The 21,042-nt window shown below is 48.0% G+C and overlaps 1 protein-coding gene across 1 annotated transcript in view; it reads right to left on the reverse strand.

The window, feature by feature from the left end:
• Positions 1 to 1,451: 1,451 nt before the first annotated feature.
• The window catches only part of TRAP1 (TNF receptor associated protein 1), a 78,570-nt gene continuing 58,979 nt past the window's right edge, over positions 1,452 to 21,042 (reverse strand). Inside the window, exons 12-18 of the mRNA XM_037910492.2 lie at positions 16,827 to 16,974; positions 13,128 to 13,313; positions 11,308 to 11,446; positions 10,233 to 10,318; positions 3,435 to 3,580; positions 2,945 to 3,017; positions 1,452 to 2,315 (exon numbers count right to left, since the gene is read on the reverse strand). Coding sequence (XP_037766420.1) covers positions 2,214 to 2,315; positions 2,945 to 3,017; positions 3,435 to 3,580; positions 10,233 to 10,318; positions 11,308 to 11,446; positions 13,128 to 13,313; positions 16,827 to 16,974 — 880 coding nt within the window. The 3' untranslated portion in view covers positions 1,452 to 2,213. The remainder of the gene's footprint in view (positions 2,316 to 2,944; positions 3,018 to 3,434; positions 3,581 to 10,232; positions 10,319 to 11,307; positions 11,447 to 13,127; positions 13,314 to 16,826; positions 16,975 to 21,042) is intronic.

Here is a 21,042-nt window from a genome sequence, read left to right on the forward strand (position 1 = left end):
TTCATTCCACTATGCAACACCTCCCCCGACCACTATCAGCAATTGTCAGCAAACTCTGAATGGCCAGAGTGCAGGTGAGTACTTATCAGGAATTCACCAGAAATTTCCATTTCTTCACTCTGTTTCCGTAAAAAGCTATAGCAACACATTACAATACAGTCTAGTTCCATGGATGCATACTATTTCTCCAGCAGTACAGGACAGCATACTATTTCTCCAGTGATCATACAGAGTTCTAACAAGCCCTGGATATACATGTAGCATCTAGTAATAACCTGTCATTCCTATATACTTGCACTGATTTGTTGGTAGAATGATCCAATATATCTATTAACGGACTCTGCATAGAAGGTTGCCTCTCTTTAAGGAATATATTTTAAACAACTGTGCAGTCTTGGTTCAGTTCATGGAAGGAGGCATTTAATGACAGATGAACTACTGGCTGCAAACGTAGAGGCCTATGTATGCCAGCTCCTTTGCACTCTTACTGTTATACACAATATAACGCAGATTAGGTGTCAAACAGTTTACTGGATACTTCTCATTTAAATGACTAAGGAATTCCATCACAAACAGTGACAAGATGCCACATGTATCTTACTGGGAGCTGGACTGTGACCCACCACTCATTTCATATAAGCCCCTGAACAGACTTCAGTCAGTGATGACACTGGTCATCATTTATCTGGTCTGGGTTAACCCTGGAGATGTAGAGGTGAAAGGTTCTACTCTCATTATCAGCCCCCAGACCAATCAGCCATTAGTTACTACTCTTCCTCATCTGAGTAAAACTGAAGGCTAAGGTAAGTATGTAAAAATGACACTACATTACTCTTGGATCTTATCTGGTCAGCATCATAAATGCTGATTTAGTGACTAGTTTTTACTTCTTATTTGTGTTCACCTGCCGAGCTCACATAGCTCTGGGAGAGAGCTGACATCTATTCTGGCTCACATAGCACCAGAATCATTAACCAAGTTCTACTTACAGAATCTTATTACTGGAGATTTAAGGATGAACCAGAAAGAGCCTGGCCTGACTCTCAGAGCCCATGCTGAGTTTGCAGAGTTGCCAGTTATTAAAAAAAATCTTGTACACGGATTTGTCCATGTGTAACTGAGAAACAAACTTGGAGGACCATGATGACTCGTCTATCTCAGGCCCTTTCTGCTGGGCAGCAAGCACACATTAGAAATCTGGAGTTCAGCTCTTATACCCTTAAGGACAAGAATAAGGGTTCATAGCAAAGGACTTGCTTCCCATCTTCCTTCCATTTCCCTCTATACTGCCTCCCCTAATCCACTCATGTTCCCACCAGCAGAGGGAACCCTCGCCCACCATTCTAGGATCCTGCTGCCTCTCAGAACTGGGGACTGTCTGAAGGGTTAAGAACTATCATTCTATCAGACCTGGGACACAACATAGAACAAAATGAGGCAAAATCCCATGATGAAGGTACCTTGAAATGAAGAGGAATTTATTTAACATAAATAAACAGAACAGAGATTACCAGGGGCACGCAAATTATACCACAAGGGAAGCAAAAACCCTGGAAACTGTCCAAAAAGTCAAGTGGTCTTGTCAAACATTTCCCCGGCTGCAGGGATGAGTTTAGTTATCCAGCAGCTGAGCTACCTTACCTGCTACGCTACTCTGTTGACAGATCATTGTTCCATTAGTAGTGCCTGTGTTTGCTAATGGCAACAATCTATCCTTGTGCCTGCTAAGCCCTAGGTGCCAGGCAGAGGTGGAGGTTTCCTGACAAGCTAATGCATTTTGCTAGTGCTGAAGGCTGGTGTTCTGAGCCCAAGGGCTAATTCCTGGGTGGGCATACGGGGAGCTAATCTGGACTCCTGGTGTCAACTGCTCTGTTGGGAAAGGCTGTTTCTAAAATCAATATGAAATTAAGACTTTTGGGCCAAACCTAGAAATCCTGGCAAATCATTTTAGCAGTAATCTCCAGGTTTTGTCTCAGCAGGACGATGGGACTCTGTGTGGGCAATACACAGTCCAGTAATTACAACTGCAACCTCCCTAAAAAGTGAAACTTGGAAGCATATTTAGATGTCACACAGAGATGCAGATATTCTCCCCCTTGCAGCAGAGTCTGGGAACAGACGGATGTTCCAACAGTCAACAACAAAAGCAGTTGTGCTGGAGGAAACAGTGATTGGCATCTGGCACAGAGCTTGCCCTTTCGATCAGTTTGGGCTCAGTGTTTTTCCAGGGCTTTGGTAAGGAGTTCATTCAGACGGCTCACCATAGGTCTGGGGTCATCATTCAGTCCTGCTGCTATCATGGCGTTCTCATAAATCTGAGTGAGACAAGGGCACAGAGAAGAGAAGGAATGTTATTAGCAGCAGGAGCCACCTTGGTATGAAATGGAGAAGTGCAGCTCCTCTGTAGAAGATCATGGGTTACACATCAAGGCACATCTGGGGGGATCATATGATAGGAAGAGGTGCTGCCCAGGGATTCTCTCCAGCACCCCATGCCCCGGAGTGTATGTGAGTGTGACGTGCCATTTGGAGTCTTGGTCGGTTTCAGACAGACTTACCATCCCCTCCCCACTTCAAAAGAGCCATCTTAAATGCCAGGTGCTTCCAACAGAAAAGCCTATGAACTCTCTCTGCTTTTTCCCTCCCTGCCCTTCTTTCCCAAGCGCAGTCCACCCCGCAGGGTGAACAGCATAGCTCCTAGCTCTGCACCAGACATGAGTTGCAGTAGGGTTAGAGTGGGTAACACTGAGCCACGTTCCTGGACGACATCACAACATTATAGAAAAAATGGACCCTGGGCCATGCAGGACTAAAAATACCTAGAATGGGGACCATTGGGTGTATGGTTCCAGCTGGTCAGGAGGACAGCCTTGGCCCACTCCCTTACTGCCCATTGATATGGCAGCCTGCCCAGGGAGCATGGTGGTGCAGACATGGCTCTCACCTGATCGAGCAGCAGCTGGGCCAGGTCGGGCTGGCTGACCCTCAGCTGACTGAGTTTCTTGATCAGCGCATGCCTGCAACGGAATGAGAGATCAACACAGCGTCGCAGTGCCCCTTGGACGCATGACAACACCACTGATCACAAGAGAAGCAAGGCGCTATGGAGGAATAGCAAAATGCCTCCCTTATGGCCAAAAGTTCCCTTCTCTGCCTCTTTACCTGTGAGCTTCTCCCTCCCTCCTTCCACATCCCAGCCCCATAACCTGTGGGGTGGATAATGCAGATGATAGCTGCTGCGGGACCCCCATGAGGCTGGACATCATGTGAGCTTGCATCCGTCACTGTGCACAGCTCCACAGGCCAAGACACAGCAACATAAATGCAGCACTTAGAGAATGGAGGATCCCAGCTGGTTCAAGTTCGCCATGCCAGCTGGTGTCTGCCTTTGCACAACATCCAAGCTGAAGTGCTCTGGCTCTGCCCCACCTCACCCCGTGTTTATCTCCAGTGTGGGCTGCAGGATCTGGGCACGCTCCTCGTTGGTCTTGGCCAGCTGCTGCATGCGCAGAAAGTGGCGGGCAGCCCCCATCTCAAGCACAGTGATCATGGCCGGGTGGGTGTCCAGTCGTGGAGTCACCTGTCAGAGGAACAACAAACAGTGATGCGATGGGAAATGCAGGCGGCTCAGAAGTCACGGATAATGAAGGGCTCAAAGGCTGGTTTTCGGCCAAGGAGGAGGACTCCTCAGTGCAGAAACTACACAAAACTCCAAGAGAACTGACACCCACATTCAAGAAACTGCCTACAACGGGGTGAAAGCCCACGGCCTGAACAGTACCTTTTTGAGTGCGTGTGTGTGAGTGAGAGAGACAGACAGACACTAAGCACAGGGCGGGAAGCTTGGATGATATGGGTCTAATTCTGCCTCTGCCGTTATCTACCTACCTAAGGGTATGTCTACATTACGAAATTAGGTCGATTTTATAGAAGTCCATTTTTAGAAATCGATTTCATATGTCCACATTAAGTGCATTAAGTTGGCAGAGTGCATCCTCACTACCGTGGCTAGCATTGATTTACGGAGCGGTGCACTGTGGGTGGCTATCCCACAGTTCCCGCAGTCTCCGCCACCCACTGGAATTCTAGATTAAGCTCCCAAAGCCTGATGGGGCAAAAACATTGTTGCGGGTGGTTTTGGGTACGTCGTCAATCGCCCCTCCCTCTGTGAAAGCAACGGCAGACAATCGTTTCGCGCCTTTTTTCCGTGCAGACGCTGTCAGGGTTCCCTCCCAACTCTGAACTCTAGGGTACAGATGTGGGGACCTGCATGAAAGATCCCCTAAGCTTATTTCTACCAGCTTAGGTTAAAAACTTCCCCCAGGCACAAATACTTCCTTGTCCTCTGATGGGTACTACTGCCACCACCAAGTGAGTTAGACAAAGATTCAGGAAAAGGACCACTTGGAGTTCCTCTTTCCCTAAAATATCCCCCCTATCCCCTTCACCCCCTTTCCTGGGGAGGCTTGAGAATAATATACCGACCAAATAGGTTAACAAAGTGAGCACAGACCAGCCCTTTGGGTTTTTAGGACACTAAAAACTAATCAGGTTCTTAAAAACAGAACTTTATTATAAAAACAAAATAAAAGAAGCACCTTTGTAAAATCAGGATGAAAGGTAATTTTACAGGGTAATCAGATTCAAAACACAGAGGATTCCCCTCTAGGCAAAACTTTAAAGTTACAAAAAAGACCACACAAAAAAACCAGGAATAAACCTCCCTCTTAGCCTAGGGAAAATTCACAAGCTAAAACAAAAGATAATCTAACGCATTTTCCTTCCTATTACTTACAATTTGTAATCTTAGATGCTTAGTTCAGGTATGGCTTTAGGAGATTTATTTTCCCTGCCCTGCTTCCTTGCTGACCCAGAGAGAACACAAAAAAAAACAAAACAAAAACCTTCCCCCATACATTTGAAAGTATCTTCTCCCCTATTGGTCCTTTTGGTCAGGTGCCAACCAGGTTATCTGAGCTTCTTGACCCTTGACAGGCAAAGGAGGGATTTTATGCTACCCTTAGCTGTATGTTTATTACAGACGCCATACCTCGGCAAGCATGGAGCCCACTCAGCTCAGTGACACCGCTGCTATTATGTCCTGGGTGTTGCTGTCAGCAGACGGTGCGTACGACTGCTAACCGTCATCATCCACCGCTTCCGTTGCAACTCTGCTCTCCTGCTCTTGTAAATGAGCTCAGTCTCAACAGCAAATTTCTCCATGTTATCGTCATTCACCGCTTCCGCTGCAACACTACTCTCCTGGTGCCATGAATCCACCTCGCAGGTCCTTTTGTCGTTCTATATAAATATCTATTCTTGTGGCATCTGTCATCATCCATCGCTTCTGCTGCAACTCTGCTCTCCTGCAGACGCTATACCACGACAAGCATGGAGCCCGCTCAACTCACCGCTGCTGTTGTGAGCATTGTAAACACCTCACACATTATCCTGGAGCATGTGCAGAACCGGGCTAAGAGATGCCAGCACAAGGACGATCTTGATGAAGACATGGAAACAGACATTCCTGAAAGCATGAGCTGTGGCAATTGGGACATCATGGTGGCAGTGGGGCTGACTGATACTGTGGAACGCTGATTCTGGGCCCGGCAAACAAGCACAGACTGGTGGGACCGCATAGTGTTGCGGGTATGGGATGATTCACAGTGGCTGCGAAACTTCTGCATGCGTAAGGCCACTTTCCTGGAACTCTGTGAGTTGCTTTCCCCCGCCCTGAAGCGCAGGAATACCAAGATGAGAGCTGCCCTGACAGTTGAGAAGCGAGTGGCGATAGCCCTGTGGAAGCTTGCTACGCCTGACTGCTACCGGTCAGTCGGGAATCAATTTGGAGTGGGCAAATCTACTTTGGGGGCTGCTGTGATCCAAGTAGCCAATGCAATCATTGACGTTCTGTTATCAAGGCTAGTGACTCTGGGAAATGTGCAGGTCATACTGGATGGCTTTGCTGCAATGGGTTTCCCTAACTGTGGTGGGGTGACAGACGGGACGCTATCTTGGCACCAGACCACCTTGCCAACCAGTACGTATACCGCAAGGTGTACTTCTCAATGGTGCTGCAAGCACTGGTGGATCACAACGGAGGTTTCACCGACATCAATGTGGGATGGCCGGGAAAGGTACATGATGCTCGCATTTTTAGGAACTCCGGGCTGTTCGAGCAGCTGCAAGAAGGGACTTAATTCCCAGACCAGAAAATTACTGTTGGGGATGTTGAAATACCAGTAGTTACCCTTGGGGACCCAGCCTACCCCTTGCTCCCATGGCTCATGAAGCCATACACAGGCAGCCTGGACAGTAGTAAGGAGCAGTTCAGCTATAGGCTGAGCAAGTGCAGAATGGTGGTAGAATGTGCCTTTGGACATTTAAAAGCTTGCTGGCGCTGTTTGCTGACTAGGTCAGACCTTAGCGCAACCAACATTCCCATTGTTATTGCTGCTTGCTGTGTGCTCCATAATATCTGTGAGAGTAAGGGGGAGACTTTTATGGCAGGGTGGACGGTTGAGGCAAATCGCCTGGCATCCGATTTTGAGCAGCCAGACACCAGGGCAATTAGAAGAGCATAGCAAGGCACACTGAGCATCAGGGAAGCTTTGAAAACCAGTTTCATGACTGACCAGGCTTCAGTGTGACAGCTGTGTGTATTTCTTCTTGATGCAAACCTGCCCCCTTTGTTGGTTTTAATTCCCTGTAAGCCAACCACCCTCCCCCCTTCGAAATAAAGTAACTATTGTTTTGAAACCATGCATTCTTTATTAATTAAAAAAAAGGGAGATAACTGACAAGATAGACCGGGTTGGGGGTGGGGGAGGGAAGGACAAGTCCACAGTGCTTATTGTAGCCACACTACAAATCAAACTGTTTGAATGACAGCCTTCTGTTGCTTGGGCCATGCTCTGGAGTGGAGTGGCTGGGTGCCTGGAGCTTCCCCACCCCACATTCCTGGGTGTCTGGGTGAGGAGGATATGGAACTTGGGGAGGAAGTCAGGCGGTTGTACAATGGATGCAGCGGGGGGCTGTGCTCTTGTTGGCTTTCCTGTAGCTGCACCAGATGCTTCATCATGTTCGTTTGCTCCCCCATTAGCCTTAGCATCGCCCCCTGTCTCCACTCTCCTGCCTATGCTCTTCGCGCTCACTTAATACTTTCCTAGCTTCTAACACTGAATGCCTCCATGCATTCAGCTGTGCCCTATCAGTGCAGGAGGACTGCATGAGCTTGGAAAACATGTCATTGTGAGTGCGTTTTTTTCACCTTCTAATCTGCGATAACTTCAGGGACAGAGATGATAGGGGAGCCTAGAAACATTTACACCTGGGGAGAGATAAAAAAGGAGAGTAAAATTTACGATGATACATTTCTGAGAACAAAAGGGAGACTCTTTAACAGTGAATCAAGCAATTCACAGCAGACAGCACATGTGCTTTAGGTACAAGGTCGCATTTTGCCTTTTATATTGAGCGCCTGCCGGTATGGGGACACATCACACACGGCTGGGCAACAGAATTTGGTTTCCATGCAGCCATGGTAAGGCAAAGGGTATGCAGGATTGGCTTCTTATGCATAACACGTGGGAATGGTTTCAAACTGCAGCACCATCCTTTCCGATAGCAAGCAATGGGTTGGATTTCACATTTAGGAGGAGGAGCTGCAGTTTTAGGGTGGATGTGCAGCATACACCTCCCTCAACCCCACCACGTGGCTATTCTCCGGGATGATCCCTTTTAGCCAAGCGCAAAGAGCCCAGCATGAACAGGGTCCTTTTACTGTTCCCTTACAAAAATTCTCCTATTTCAACCAGGTGACCATGAATGATATCACTCTCCTGAGGCTAACACAGAAAGATATAGACCGAATGTTGCTTGAATGTGACCAAAACCCAGGACCATTTGCTGCCATGCTTTGTGCTGCAGTGATTCCAGAATACTTCCAGAGTACCTCCAGGACAGGTTCATGGAGATGTCCCTGGAGGATTCCCGCTCCATCCCCAGATATGTGAACACACTTTTCCAGTAGCTGTACTGGCCGCGAATGCATCCCAATTCTTCAGGGCAAATCAAACATTAAACACTATTGCTTTTAAACCCTGTACTGAAGTTACAAATGTGCACTCACCAGAGGTGCCTTCTCCAGCTTCAGGGTCGGGGATCCCACCTTCGGAGGGTATTGGCTTCAGGGTGATGAAAAGGTCCTGGCTGCTGGGAAGAACGGATTCACCGCTTGCCTGCGGCGCATTCTCCTCCTCCTCATCCACAAAATCCTCCTCCCTGTTGTGCGAGACTCCCCCCTTTCAGGTGTCCACGGACAGTGGTGGCAGGGTCCCCTCCTAGAATGCCGTGCAGCTGATCATAGAAACGGCATGTCTGGGGCTCTGACTCTGAGCTACCGTTTGCCTCCTTTGTCTTTTTGGTAGGCTTGCCTCAGCTCCTTAACTTTCACGCGGCACTGCTTTGTGTCCCTGTTGTAGCCTCTCTTCAACATGCCCTGTGAGATTTTGGCAAATATATTTGCATTTCTTTTTTTTGATCGGAATTCTGCCCGCACAGATGCTTCTCCCCATACAGGAATCAGATCCAGTGTCTCTCTTTCGGTCCATGCTGGAACTCGTTTGCGATTCTAGGAGGACTGCATGGTCACCTGTGCTGCTGAGTTCGCCATGCTGACCAAACAGGAAATGAAATTCAAAAATTCCTGGGGCTTTTCCTGTGTACCTGGCTAGTGCATCGGAGTTCAAAGTGCTGTCCAGAGCAGTCACAATGGAGCACTCCGGGATAGCTCCCGGAGGCCAATACTGTCGATTTGCGTCTGCACTACCCCAAATTCGACCCAGCAAGGTCGATTTTAGTGCTACTCCTAGTGCTATTCTCCTCCAGGGAGAAGTACAGAAGTCGATTTTAAGAGCCCTTTAAAGTCGATGGAACGGGGTTGGTTGTGTGGATGCATTCATTTTAAAATCGACCTAATGCGGCTAAATTCGACCTAACCCCGTAGTGTAGACCAGGCCTAAGAGTTTGCTACAGTGCCCGTCCCCACAGTATGTAAGTGCTCCTCTGACTCCTTTTCTCTGACCTCAAGCCAGTCACCTACCTACGCTGTACAGATGCAGAACAATTAAGATCCTCCACCCAGAGGGGTGTATACGTTTGTGAAGCACTCTGAAGATGAAGCGCTATATCAGTTCACTCTACTGTTTACAGAGTGAGAACTTGAAGAATTATTCTACCAACAAACATTATTGATCACTCAGCATGTTCACTACTAGCCTAACTACTCCTTGGTAACCCAAATGTACCTGAACAATCCGACTACAATCACACCTCTGAGCCAAGCCAAAGAACTGGTGTCTGTAGGAGCACATCCTGGCCTCTAGAGCGCTTTCCTGTGTCCTGGAGTGGTGCTGCAGGGGTCCTTTCAATCTAACAAACCCTCCAGCCCTTCTGGTGTCAACAGAATCTGTCATCTTATGCAGCCTAGTTCTCTAGCTAAGTCACTGCTCAGTCTATCTCCTTTTGTAGCGAGCAGAAAGGTCCAAATATAAGGAACTCGAAGTCCAGCAGTCTTGGACTCGCTCCTCTGACCTATGACTAACGCTCACTGTCCTTGACCATTTTCCATCTCCCTTCTTAGTCTGGGTAAGAGGTAGGAGGACCCAGGCCCCCCCACTCTACTGGGCTCCAGCTCAGGACCTTTGTTCGGCGCAGGCAGAGTTAACCCTTCTCAAGACTCTTGCTGTTCCCTACCTCTTTGGGCTTTACAGCCTCTTGTTCTGCTCCTCTCTCTCTTTGGAGTGTTGGCTTCTCTTCTTACCATTTTGTTATCAGGAGTTTCTCTCTCCAGTACCTCTGTCTCTCTAGCAGCCACCCTGCCCTCCTGCCATACAGCCCTTTAATACTCCCAGCTGCCGTGGGGCTGCCAATCAGCTCAGGCTGAGCGGACAGACAGACAGTCTGCATTAGCCCTTTGGTTGCACCTACATGGCTAACTAGACAAGACAGACAAAGGAATGGTTCTTATACCCATTTTACAGGTGGGGAATTGAGGCACAGAGAGATTAAATGATTTGCCCAAGGTCACATTGAAAATCTGTGGCTGAACCCACATCTTCTGGACCCTAGTTCAGTGCCTTGACCACAAGACCATCCTTCCTCTTTTCAGAGGTTATGATCTATACAGGTCTTTTCTACCTTTAGCTACTAGAATCCTATAGCACATGTACCTTAACATTGGTGACTCGAGAGCCCAATGCATTCCTCATCCAGGCCATCAGCTCCTCAGCCTCTTTCTCCGTCAGGCGTTCTGCAGCTGGGGAGGAGGAGGATGGGTTACATTACAGTACTGTCTGTCACTGGGCAGCACTGTGCTTTGCTCCTGAAAAGCAGCTTTGTCCTTTCACATATCCATCCATCTGCTCTCTTACCAAACAGAGATGCAGAGATACGGCACCATGCCAAATGCACAAGCTCAACCTGCATCATTCCAGAGACCACCTCATACATAAAGAGGGCAACCTTATTCCACCCCAATCCCCACGCTGCAATATCACCCCTGGGATCAGGAGTTTCTGCTTTTAAAATGAAGCTGGCTTTAAAACTACGATAGACCAGAGGTGCCCATGAACTCACTATGCAATATTTTAATCACTCTTTTAAACTAGAAAACTGCTTGGGTCCTGTCCACAGCAGGGCCTGCTCTCTTACCAGACAGGGTTTTGACCCCAGTGTAGACAGGACAACGTTAGATTTCTTTTATTTTAAAGAGAAGAATTTACATCTATGCTATAATGCTCCTGCTTCATGGTTCTCGGTGTTATTATTGAGAATATAATCAACACTTCATAGCCCTTTACAGTCACTGGCCTCATGAATCCTCAGAGCTTTGTAGGACAATGCAGGCTGGCTAAAAGGTTGGGGAAGGGAGGCTGCATCCCCACCCACTCCTTCTTCAGGGAGGGTGGGGAAGTAACAGGAAAGGAACTTGCAAGAACTGGTGCTCAGCAGCTTACAAACCAAGAGCAGGCACTATACAAAGCGACAGCTGTCCAGGTCAGGGGCAGAGCTGCCACGAGGGCCTCTGAGCACTGCAGAGGCAGGATGCTAACTAGAGAGAGTTTGCTCACATGCCTAACAAAGGCAATGCTTTCTTGAGGGAGGGCACAAAAATGGGGTATTCTCACTTGCTACCATCTTGGCTGCCATGTGGGAGGCTCAGCTCCACCCGGCTGCTGAGCTGGAGAATGTAGGTGCTGAGCCCAAGGCCACGCACTGGACGTGCTGGGGGAAGGGATGCTCTACCTGGGCGGCTCTCCTCAAACTTCTCTTCCTTATAGTGGTCAACAACGATGTCAGTCTCTACTGAGATCAGCTTCTTCTTGTCAAACTCCCGAAGGTGCAAGAGTGTCAGCTCATCAAACTGCTCATAGCAGAACAGCACCTGTATTAGAAAGGACAGTAAGCAACATGGTGTCCAGTGACGAAAAGGATTGCCAGCAGCTCATCAGAGCTGCAGGGACAATAGCCTCTTCCCTTTCCCAGGGTGCAAAGCTGTGCTAGCCAGCAAGAGCATCACAAGTGAATGCTGGCAGATCCACCACTGCCCGCCCCCCCCGACACCCTGGCTCCCCAGACACAGACAGCAACTGAACAGGCCAACAGGTTTGTTGATCGACATTGCTGAGCTCTGTGCAAACCCTTCCCCTTGCAGCAGCAGTTCCCAAATGGGGTCGTGCCACAAGCAGATGGGGTCACGGCTGTCCCTAGTGCGCAGAGGACATCATTCTGCTCTGCACAGTGTGACCTCACGTGTATGGTGCTTGCAAGGTTATAATGCATGGAGGACATGCATGTATGGTGCTTGCAAGGTTATAATGCATGGAGGACATTTTGCTCTACAAAGTGGCATCCTCCGCACAGCATGACTTTGCACGCACCATACGTATGAGGTAATGCTGTGCGGAGGATGCCACTTTGTAGAGCAAAATGGCGTCATCTGTGTGGTCAGACCTCACATGTATGGTGTGTGTGCAGTCATGCAAGGGGGGAGGATGCCATTTTGCTTTGCGAAGTGGCACCCTCCATGCAGTCTGTGACCCCAGGAGGAAATGGTTCATTAAAATGGGGTCAAGCAGGTAAAAAGCATAGGAATCCCTGCCTTGCAATATCCACCCTGCCATGACGTACAATGTCTCAGCATGCACAAAACAGCCTTCTGTGAAAAGGTCTCCTCTTTGCAGGGGCAGTGCTGAGTCAAGAAACTGCTGATTATAGATACATCTTCTCGTACTTCAGTGTTCTCCAGATTTCATCCCTACCCTCTACCACAGATCCCTAGCAGCCCCAGGAAATGGACTGTGTGGAATATGCCCACCTGATCCTATCATATCCCTGCTCAGTGCCCAGGAGAAACTGAACATCCCACAGGGTTCTGCTAATACGCGTAAGGTGAAATTCCCTCCTGCCCCAAATGTGAAGGATCCCAAAGTAGCCTGGAGGGGCCTGGAGATGGAGAATTCTTGCTGCCCTGGGGAGGAACTGTGAAAGGTGAGGAGGACCATCCTAGGACACCTGGAAAAGACCAAAGGCCCAGACACTGACCTGCTCCTCACTCATCACCCTGGTACAGGCATTGCAAACCAATGGCTGGGCTCTGAGGCAAAGCAGCTTTACTGCTGTGGTGTTAAGCTGAGAGAAGGGCAAGAGCTAACGGATTTTCCCCAGTACAGACCAATACTAACTCATACGTTTGTGAGGCTCCCATTGCCGTTCGCTTCTGAATAAAGAGACAGCTCTAATAATCCCCTCCCTACCGCAGGGTGAATATCTGAGGCCAAGAGGAGGCAGAGGGCTGCTAAGCTGCACCGGCCTCACAGAATGACTGAAGAGGAAGTAACATATGCAGAGGGCAGGGAGCAACGTATCTCAAAGGTTGTCTCTCCTTTGCAGCAGATCTGCTGTATCCAGCAAGCCCATAAAATACACCAGACACAGGGGACCCTACAGAGAGGAAGCTAGGCCTGGCAGCAGAGACAGCACTCTGTGGTGCTGATGCCGATTGGCAGCAGCAGAGGGCAGCACACAGCTGCATCCTGCTGAGACACAGTGCATTGCTCACCCACCTCCATATCCTTTTTCTTCATGGCCTCGAAGTACGGCGAGTGCTCAGCCAGGTGCCGACTGGGCGCACACAAGTAGTAGATATTTCGGCTCCCTGCCTGCATGCGGCTGGCGTACTCTGTCAGGCTGGTCAGCTGGCCTGCAGGCAGTGCCGAGGACTCGTAACGCAGCAGCTTTGCTATGTCCTCCTGGGAGAGGAGATTTACCTTGTTAGAGGTGGAGTACTTGTGGCACCTTAGAGACTAACAAATTTATTTGAGCATAAGCTTTCGTGAGCTACAGCTCACTTCATTGGATGCATTCAGTGGAAAATAAAGTCGGGAGATTTTATATACACAGAGAACATGAAACAATGGGTGTTACCATACACACTGTAATGAGAGTGATCAGGTAAGGTGAGCTACTCTGAAACTTGTTAGAGGTGTGATCTCCCTTGCAAGGGGCTGGAAACCTGCTTTGGTTTCTGCCCAGGTCTCCTGCAGTGCCAGACAGTACAGAGCAGAAGGGGGTCTGGGGGCAGAAGGGTCATCAGAGAAGCTGGAGGAGCTTCTCCCCCATAGCACAGAGGGAAATTTGGTTTCTTTAGAGGGTGTTTCTATGGCACTTGTCCCCGCAGTAGTTGAGCACCTCAGGGTTCTGCACAGATCTCTGAACTACCTTAGCCAGCAGGCCAGGTTGGGGCAGTGCAGCCACTCTGCACTCAGAACAAGCATGGGCTGTCAGTAGCTGTTTTACTAATGTGGGAGAGAGGGGTGTTGGCCAGGACACCAATATAATCCACCATGCCATAGGGCTTCAGCCCTCCCACGAGCAGACAGAAGGGAGCTCAGTCCAAGGACCGAGGAGGAAGAGGAGGAAGCTCTCCTCTGCACTTTACAAATCCAAGTGATTATAGCAGTTTGAGGCTACGCCCAGCCATCTCATACTGTAACCCACAGGGACCAACAAAGCCTAATATGAGCAACTGCCTTAGCCACTATGCAAGGTGGGTGTATGGGTAACTATAGCTTCTAATATGGTATATACATGTCAGCAAAAGACTGGCAACATTTGCCATAAACACCCAGCCCTGTTAGCAGGCGTGATCCTGCTACAAAAGGGTTAAGTGGGTTCTGCTGACTCACTACCCTTCCTGGATATAAAGGAGGTGGGAATGGCCCTCGAGTGTGGGCTAAGCAGTCCTGAGTGAGGAATCCTGGGAGAAGCAAAGCCTGGGGAGACAGGCTGAGCTGAACATTATGTTCTGTTCTTGTTTACAGATAGATTCCAAAGCAAGAAGGGACCACTCTCATAATGAAGTCTGACCACCTGTGTAACACAGGCCTGAGACCTGCCCCACAATAATTCTTAGAGCAGAGCTGTTAGAAAAACATCCAATCTCGATTTAAAATGGTCACCGATGGAGAATCCACCAAAACCCTTGGTAAATTGTTCCAATGGTTCTCTATTATCACTATTAAAAAATATGCTTCTTTTCCAGTCTATATTTGTCTTGCTTCAACTTCCAGCCACTGAGGTGAGCAAACTATGGCCCAGAGGCCAAATCTGGCCCTCCAGAAGTTTTAAACTGGCTCTCGAGCTCCTGTCAGGGAGCAGGGTCCGGAGCTTGCCCTGCTTCGGTGCTCCAGCCAGGGAGCGGGGTCAGGGTCTTGCCCCAGTGCATACGGCTCCTGGAAGCAGTGGCATGTCCCCCTTCTGGCTCCTACGCATAAGGGCAACCAGGGGGCTCCGCATGTTGCCACTACCCCAAGCACTGTCCCCACAGCTCCCATTGGTCGGGAACCACAGCTAATGGGAGCTGCAAGGGCAGCGCCTGCGGACGGGGCAGCGCGCAGAGCTGCCTGGCCGCACCTCTGCGTAGGAGCTGGAGGGGGGACATGCTGCTGCTTCTGGGAGCTGCTTGAGGTAAGCACCGCCTGGAGCCTGCCCCCCTGCCTGCACCCCAACCCCCTGCCCCAGCCCTGATCCCCCTCCCGCCCTCCAAACCCTTCGGTCCCAGCCTGGAGCACCCTCCTGCACCCCCAACCCCTCATCCCCACCCTCACACCAGAGCCTGCACCCCCAACCGGAGCCCTCACCCCCTCCTGCACCCCAACCCCCAATTTCGTGAGCATTCATGGCCCACCATACAATTTCCATATCCAGATGTGGCCCTCGGGCCAAAAAGTTTGCCCACCCCTGTGTTAGACCCTTCTCTGCTAGACTGAAGAGCCCATTAGTAAATATTTGTTCCCCGTGTAGCTACTTATAGACTGTAATCAAATCACGCCATAACCTTTTCTTTGCTCGGCTAACTAGATTGAACTCTGACTCTATCACTGCAAGGCATGTTTTCTAATCCTTTAATCATTCTTGTGGCTCTTCTCTGAACTCACTCCAATGTATCAACATCCTTCTTGAATTGTGGACACCAGAACTGGACACAGAATTCCAGCAGCATTCAAACCAGTGCCAAATACAGAGGTAAAAATCACCTCTCTATTTCTACTCAAGATTTTCCTGCTTATAAATCCAAAGATTGCATTAGCCCTTTAGGCTACAGCTTTGCACTGGAGCCCATATACAACTAATTATCCACCACGAGCCCCATATCTTTTTCAGAGTGGCTGCTTCCCAGGATAGACTCCCCCATCCTGTAAGTAGGGCCTCCATTCTTTGTTCTTAGATGTATACATTTAACCATATAAAAAACACATATTGAGAGCCCTGCAAATCTGCAGATATCTGCTTTATATTCACGGATATCCACATATGTGGACCATCTTTGCAGATTGGATGCAGATACAAATTTTGTATCCGCACAGGGCTCTACATGTATTGTTTGCTTGAGCCCAGCTTACCAACCCATCCAGATCGCTCTGTTCTCAGTGACCTGTTCTCTTCATTAGTTAGCACTCCCCCAATTTTTGTGTCACCTGCAAATTTTATCAGTGATGATTTATGTTTTCTTCCAGGTCATTGATAAAAATGTTGAACACCACAGGGCCAAGAACCAATCTCTGCAGAACCCTACTAGGGACGCACCCGCTCAATGAGGATTCCTATTTACAACTACATTTTGAGTCCTGTCAGTTAGCCAGCTTTTAATCATGTGCCACATCCATTTTATATCTTTCTAGTTTTTAAATCAAAATGTCATTCAATACCAAGTCAAATGCTTTACAGAAGTCTATTACATCATCACTATTATCAGCCAAACCTGTAATCTCACCAAAAAAAGATATCAAGTTAGTTTGACAGGAGCTATTTTCCATAAACCCATGTTGATTGGCATTGATTATATCACCCTCCGTTAATCCTTGATTAATCGGGTCCCGTATCAGCTGCTCTATTACCTTGCCCAGGATCGATGTTAGACTGACAGACCTATAATTAGGGAAGTGGGAGTATTAATATTCATATTAATAAAACCAAGCCCCAGAGCGAGGGCATGTTTACTCTGTATAGTGTGTGGACTGTGTCTGAGAAGGGATGGGGAATGGCACCTGTCCACATCCCCCTTTCTAAAAGCTTGTAGGACACTGTGGAGGTCAGAATATTTTGGAGGATCTGTAAAATTCCAAAGGACCAGGCACAAAAGGCCACGAGCAAATGGTAGGATCCCCAGAAGAGAATCACCTTCCCACACCACTGCCTTATCCCCAGTCTGGGCAGTAGTCTGAACTCTTTCACACCAGCCAGACACTTAGTATGGTATGTACCTTGACGTCCTGCTCTGCTATCGTCACAATCCCCTCTCTCATGAACAGCCCGTAGTCTTCAAAGAACTTGGCATATTTCTCAGGGTCCTTCTTGCTTTGGTCAATGAAAAACTTGATCAGCCTCTTCTGCAAAACATCCCGGAGTTTCCTGCAGGGAGAATAAGTATTGTTAAAAGCAGTCGATAGGCCAAGATGTTCAATGGTTTTAGGTTAATGTCCCTTTCCCTGTATACAGTCATGGGTTTCCTACACAAGGGTTGGCTCAGAAAGAACAAAGGAGAACTACCAAGCCACAGCCTTCCTCCTCTCACCCCATCTTCACATGGGATCTGAAATCGGTTTCCACTCTCATCTCAGGTAGGGGCAGCTCTTGGTGATAGAGATGGGGTGAGGTAGTATCCCAAACCTACTGCTGGAGCCTGGCTCCTCCTGACCTAGAAGACTCCACCATTCTGCACTGCACAAGAGGTTTAGTGCACTCTCCCAATAGGCAGCTCACCCCACACCTGCCAAAATCAAATGCAGTGAGGAGGTTGCTATAATGTAGTCATTTTTGGGGGGTAGGGTGTTCTTAACTAATTAAGAACATATACAATGATGGAGGCTTTTTATCTTCCTATTAAGGAGAATTATTTTGATTACTGTAAAAAAGCACCTATTCTAAATCTCAAAGCACTTCAACAACAGTAGAATACACGATGCAGCTGCAACACCAAAGGCAACAACCCCACCTCAGGCAATAGAATACAAAATAACAGCCTGACCTCTCTCTGGCAACACTCAGCCATGACAGGAGCCTTGGTCTGTTGTCCTTCCGGACACATTGTAAAGAGGAGTGAATTCCAAATTCAAGGGCACTCTTAGAGAAGGCCGGCCTTACAGTGCTTGGCTCTGTTGACCCTCAGGGCATGGTGTAAAAGCCGATCTATTTGGTCAGACCTTTGATAAAGGGGCAACTGTAGGTGTGTTATGTATGTAGCTTAACATTGCAGCATGTCTGAAAAGAGGCCCAGAACACTGTCCAGTATTAGGAGGATGTTATGAAGGACATATTTCAAAAATGTATGCACAATAGATGGTGTTACTTTAGCATGGGCCCAGCCTCCCTGTGTCTGCAGCTGACTTCTTGATGTGTTTTTGAACCTTTTACTTTCCAATCAATGGACCTGTTGGGGAAGTCAGAGGGCCCTAGATACTAAATTCATTCTCCCAATTTCCAGCCAAGCCTGCTGTAAGTCAGTCTGTACCGTGGATGATACATGACCCGAGAGGGAACCCGGCAAGTATTCAGAACATCCAGCAGATTGTGACACAGAACATTGCCCCAGCAACCATGAAATGTGACTGCTGAAAAAGTTTGCTCTGGAGTTGCTCTTAACCACCCTCCCTTGTTCAAAGTGAATGAACTCACTGAAGGAAAGGAGTGGTTACTCACCTCATGCAGTAACTGGAATTCTTTGAGATGTGTGTCCCAGTGAGAGCTCCATTTCCAGTGCACGTGTGTCTCTGCACCCTTGATCTGAGATTTTTGGTAGCAGTGCTTGTTTGGCCCATGCATGTGCCCCCTCGTAATCCTGCACCCTGCACTGAGGATATATAGGTCTGTGCAGGCGAATCACCTGCAGTTTCTTCTCTATCACAACGTCCCACAAGGTAATACTCCAAAGCAGAGGGGAAGGAGGGCAAGTAGTGGAGCACCCACAGGGAAACATATCTGGAAGAACTCCAGTTACTGCACAAGGTGAGCAACCCATCCTTCTTCTTCGAGTAGTGTTCCTATGGGTGTTCCACTTCAGATGACTCCGAACCAGTATCCCCACAAGGAGGGGGGAGTGTCAGAACAACATCCAATACCAAAGACAAAACTGCACTGCCAACTGCAGCATCTGATCTAGAGGCGAGAATTAATAGTTGGAGAAAGAACGTACAGAGGTCCAGGTTGCAGCTCTGCAGATTTCAGTGACTGGACCGTCTTTGAATAATACGACAGATGTAGAGTGTGACGTTGTAGAATGAGCCAACGCTCTAGAACAGTGGTTCTCAACGGGGGTACAGGTATCCCTGGGTGTACGCAGAGGTCTTGCAGGGGTACTCAACTGATCTAGATCAGAGTTTCTCAGCCTGAGGGTTGTGACCCCCGGGAAGGTGTCACAGGATGGGTTTTCGGGTGTTGCAAGTGCGGGGTCGGCATTAGGGGTGGCAAGCAGGGCAATTGCCCAGGAACCCACACCACAGGGGCCCCACCAAAGCTAAGTTACATGCTTCAGCTCTGGGCAATGGGGCTCGGGCTTCAGACAATGCTAACAAGTGAAAAACAGGCTCAAGTATCACACTGAAATGTAAGTACAATATTTATATTCCAATCGATTTATTTTATAATTATGTGGCAAAAATAAGAAAGTAAGCACTTTTTCAGTAATAGTGTGCTGTAACACTTCTGTATTTTTATGTCTGATTTTGTAAGCAAGTAGTTTTTCAAGGAGGTGAAACTTGGTATATGCAAAACAAATCAGACTCCTGAAAGGGGTACAGTAGGCTGGGAAGGTTGAGAACCACTGCTCTAGAAAGAGGTTGAACGTCAGCAGACACATAATTTGAAGTAATACACCTCAAGATCCATTTTGAGAATCTCTGGGTGGAGACTATGGATCCCTTGCATCTTGTCACAATTGAAACAAACAATCTACGAGACTTTCAGAAAGGTTTCATTCTGTCCAGATAGAAGGGTAACACCTTTCTGACATCTAAAGTATCGAAGGCAGAATCCTGCTTAGTCCGAGGTGGTTTCAGGAGAAAACCTGGAAGGTGAATAGTCTCGTCTATACAAAATTCAAAGGACACATCGGGTAAAAACTTGGGATGTGGTTACAATGATACCTTGTCCTTAAAAACACTGTGAAAGAAGGATCTGCCATTAAAGCCCCCAATTCTCTGACTCTCTAGGCAAAAGTGATGGCTACCACGAAAGCTGTTTTCATTGATAGGTGAACCAATGAACATGTAGCTAGTGACTCAAAGTGGTCCTTCGTAAGATCAAGTTCCATACAGGAGCAGGTTCTCTAATCTGTGGAAATAGGTTCATTAAGCCTCTGAGAAACCTTGAGATCGTGGGATGAGAAAAACAAACAAACAATCAAAGAAAAAACCTTTTATCAAGGAGTGAAAGGCTGTAACTCCGCAAGTGAACCTTGACCAAGCTCATATCAAGACGAGATCTTTTGAACTCAAACAGGTAGTTAAGGACAGAGGATAGAGAAGAGTGATCTGGAGAAACTTGTTGAAGGATACACCAGTGATGAAATCTCTTCTGTTTCTGAAGGTAAATGTCCTTTTGCTGTTTAATAATATCCATTGTACTTCTGCTGAACAGGGGGTCTTTATCCTCAAAAGTCATTTAGGAGCCATGCCTGAAGTTGCAGAACTTGCAGATTGAATGAGGTAAGGATACCAGACTTGTCTCAGCCAGATCAGTGCAATTACAATGAATCTAGCCTTGTCTTGCTTGATCTTGTTCAGTACTTTCAAAAGTAACGGTGGTGGTGGACACGCATGAAGGAGACCTCTTGTCCATGAGATGAGGAAGGCATCCCCCAGTGATTAAGGGTCTAGTCCCACTCGAGCAAAATTTCGTGTGTTGGTGGTGGTTGCAAAGAGGCCCACTTCTGCGAACCCTCAGGTTAGAAATATGCTGTTGAAGACTTGCATGTCCAACTCCCATTGGTAATTCCGAGAAAAATGCCTGCTCAGGTGATCTGCCATAGTGTTCTGCATCCTCGGAAGGTAAGAAGCTGAGATGATTATCTGGTTGACTATGCACCAATTCCAGAGTTTTAGTGCTTCAGCACAAAGTGAGAAAGAATGCATCCCATCCTGAGACTGATGTAGATCATGCAGGCCATGTTGTCTGTCATGATCTTGATGGACTGGGCCTTGACCAGAGGAAGGAAATGAATGCAAGAATGTCTGACTGCCTTCAACTGTAGATGGTTGATGTGGAGAAGCTACTTTTGGGACAACCATTTGCCTTGGATTGTGAGACACGCCAGATGTGCACCCCCCATCCCAAGAGGGATGTGTCTCATGATATGACAATGGTAGGAGGATCTTGACTAAATGGGACTTCTGCACAGACCTTCGAAGGTCTCTTGTATCAGCTGAGTGTCTGTAGAACCAAGCGAGGGACAGACATATACTTTCTGGGCATATAGACTGTCTT

The sequence above is a fragment of the Chelonia mydas genome, chromosome 10 (genome assembly GCF_015237465.2).
Source record: "Chelonia mydas isolate rCheMyd1 chromosome 10, rCheMyd1.pri.v2, whole genome shotgun sequence".
NCBI classification, from domain to species: domain Eukaryota; kingdom Metazoa; phylum Chordata; order Testudines; family Cheloniidae; genus Chelonia; species Chelonia mydas.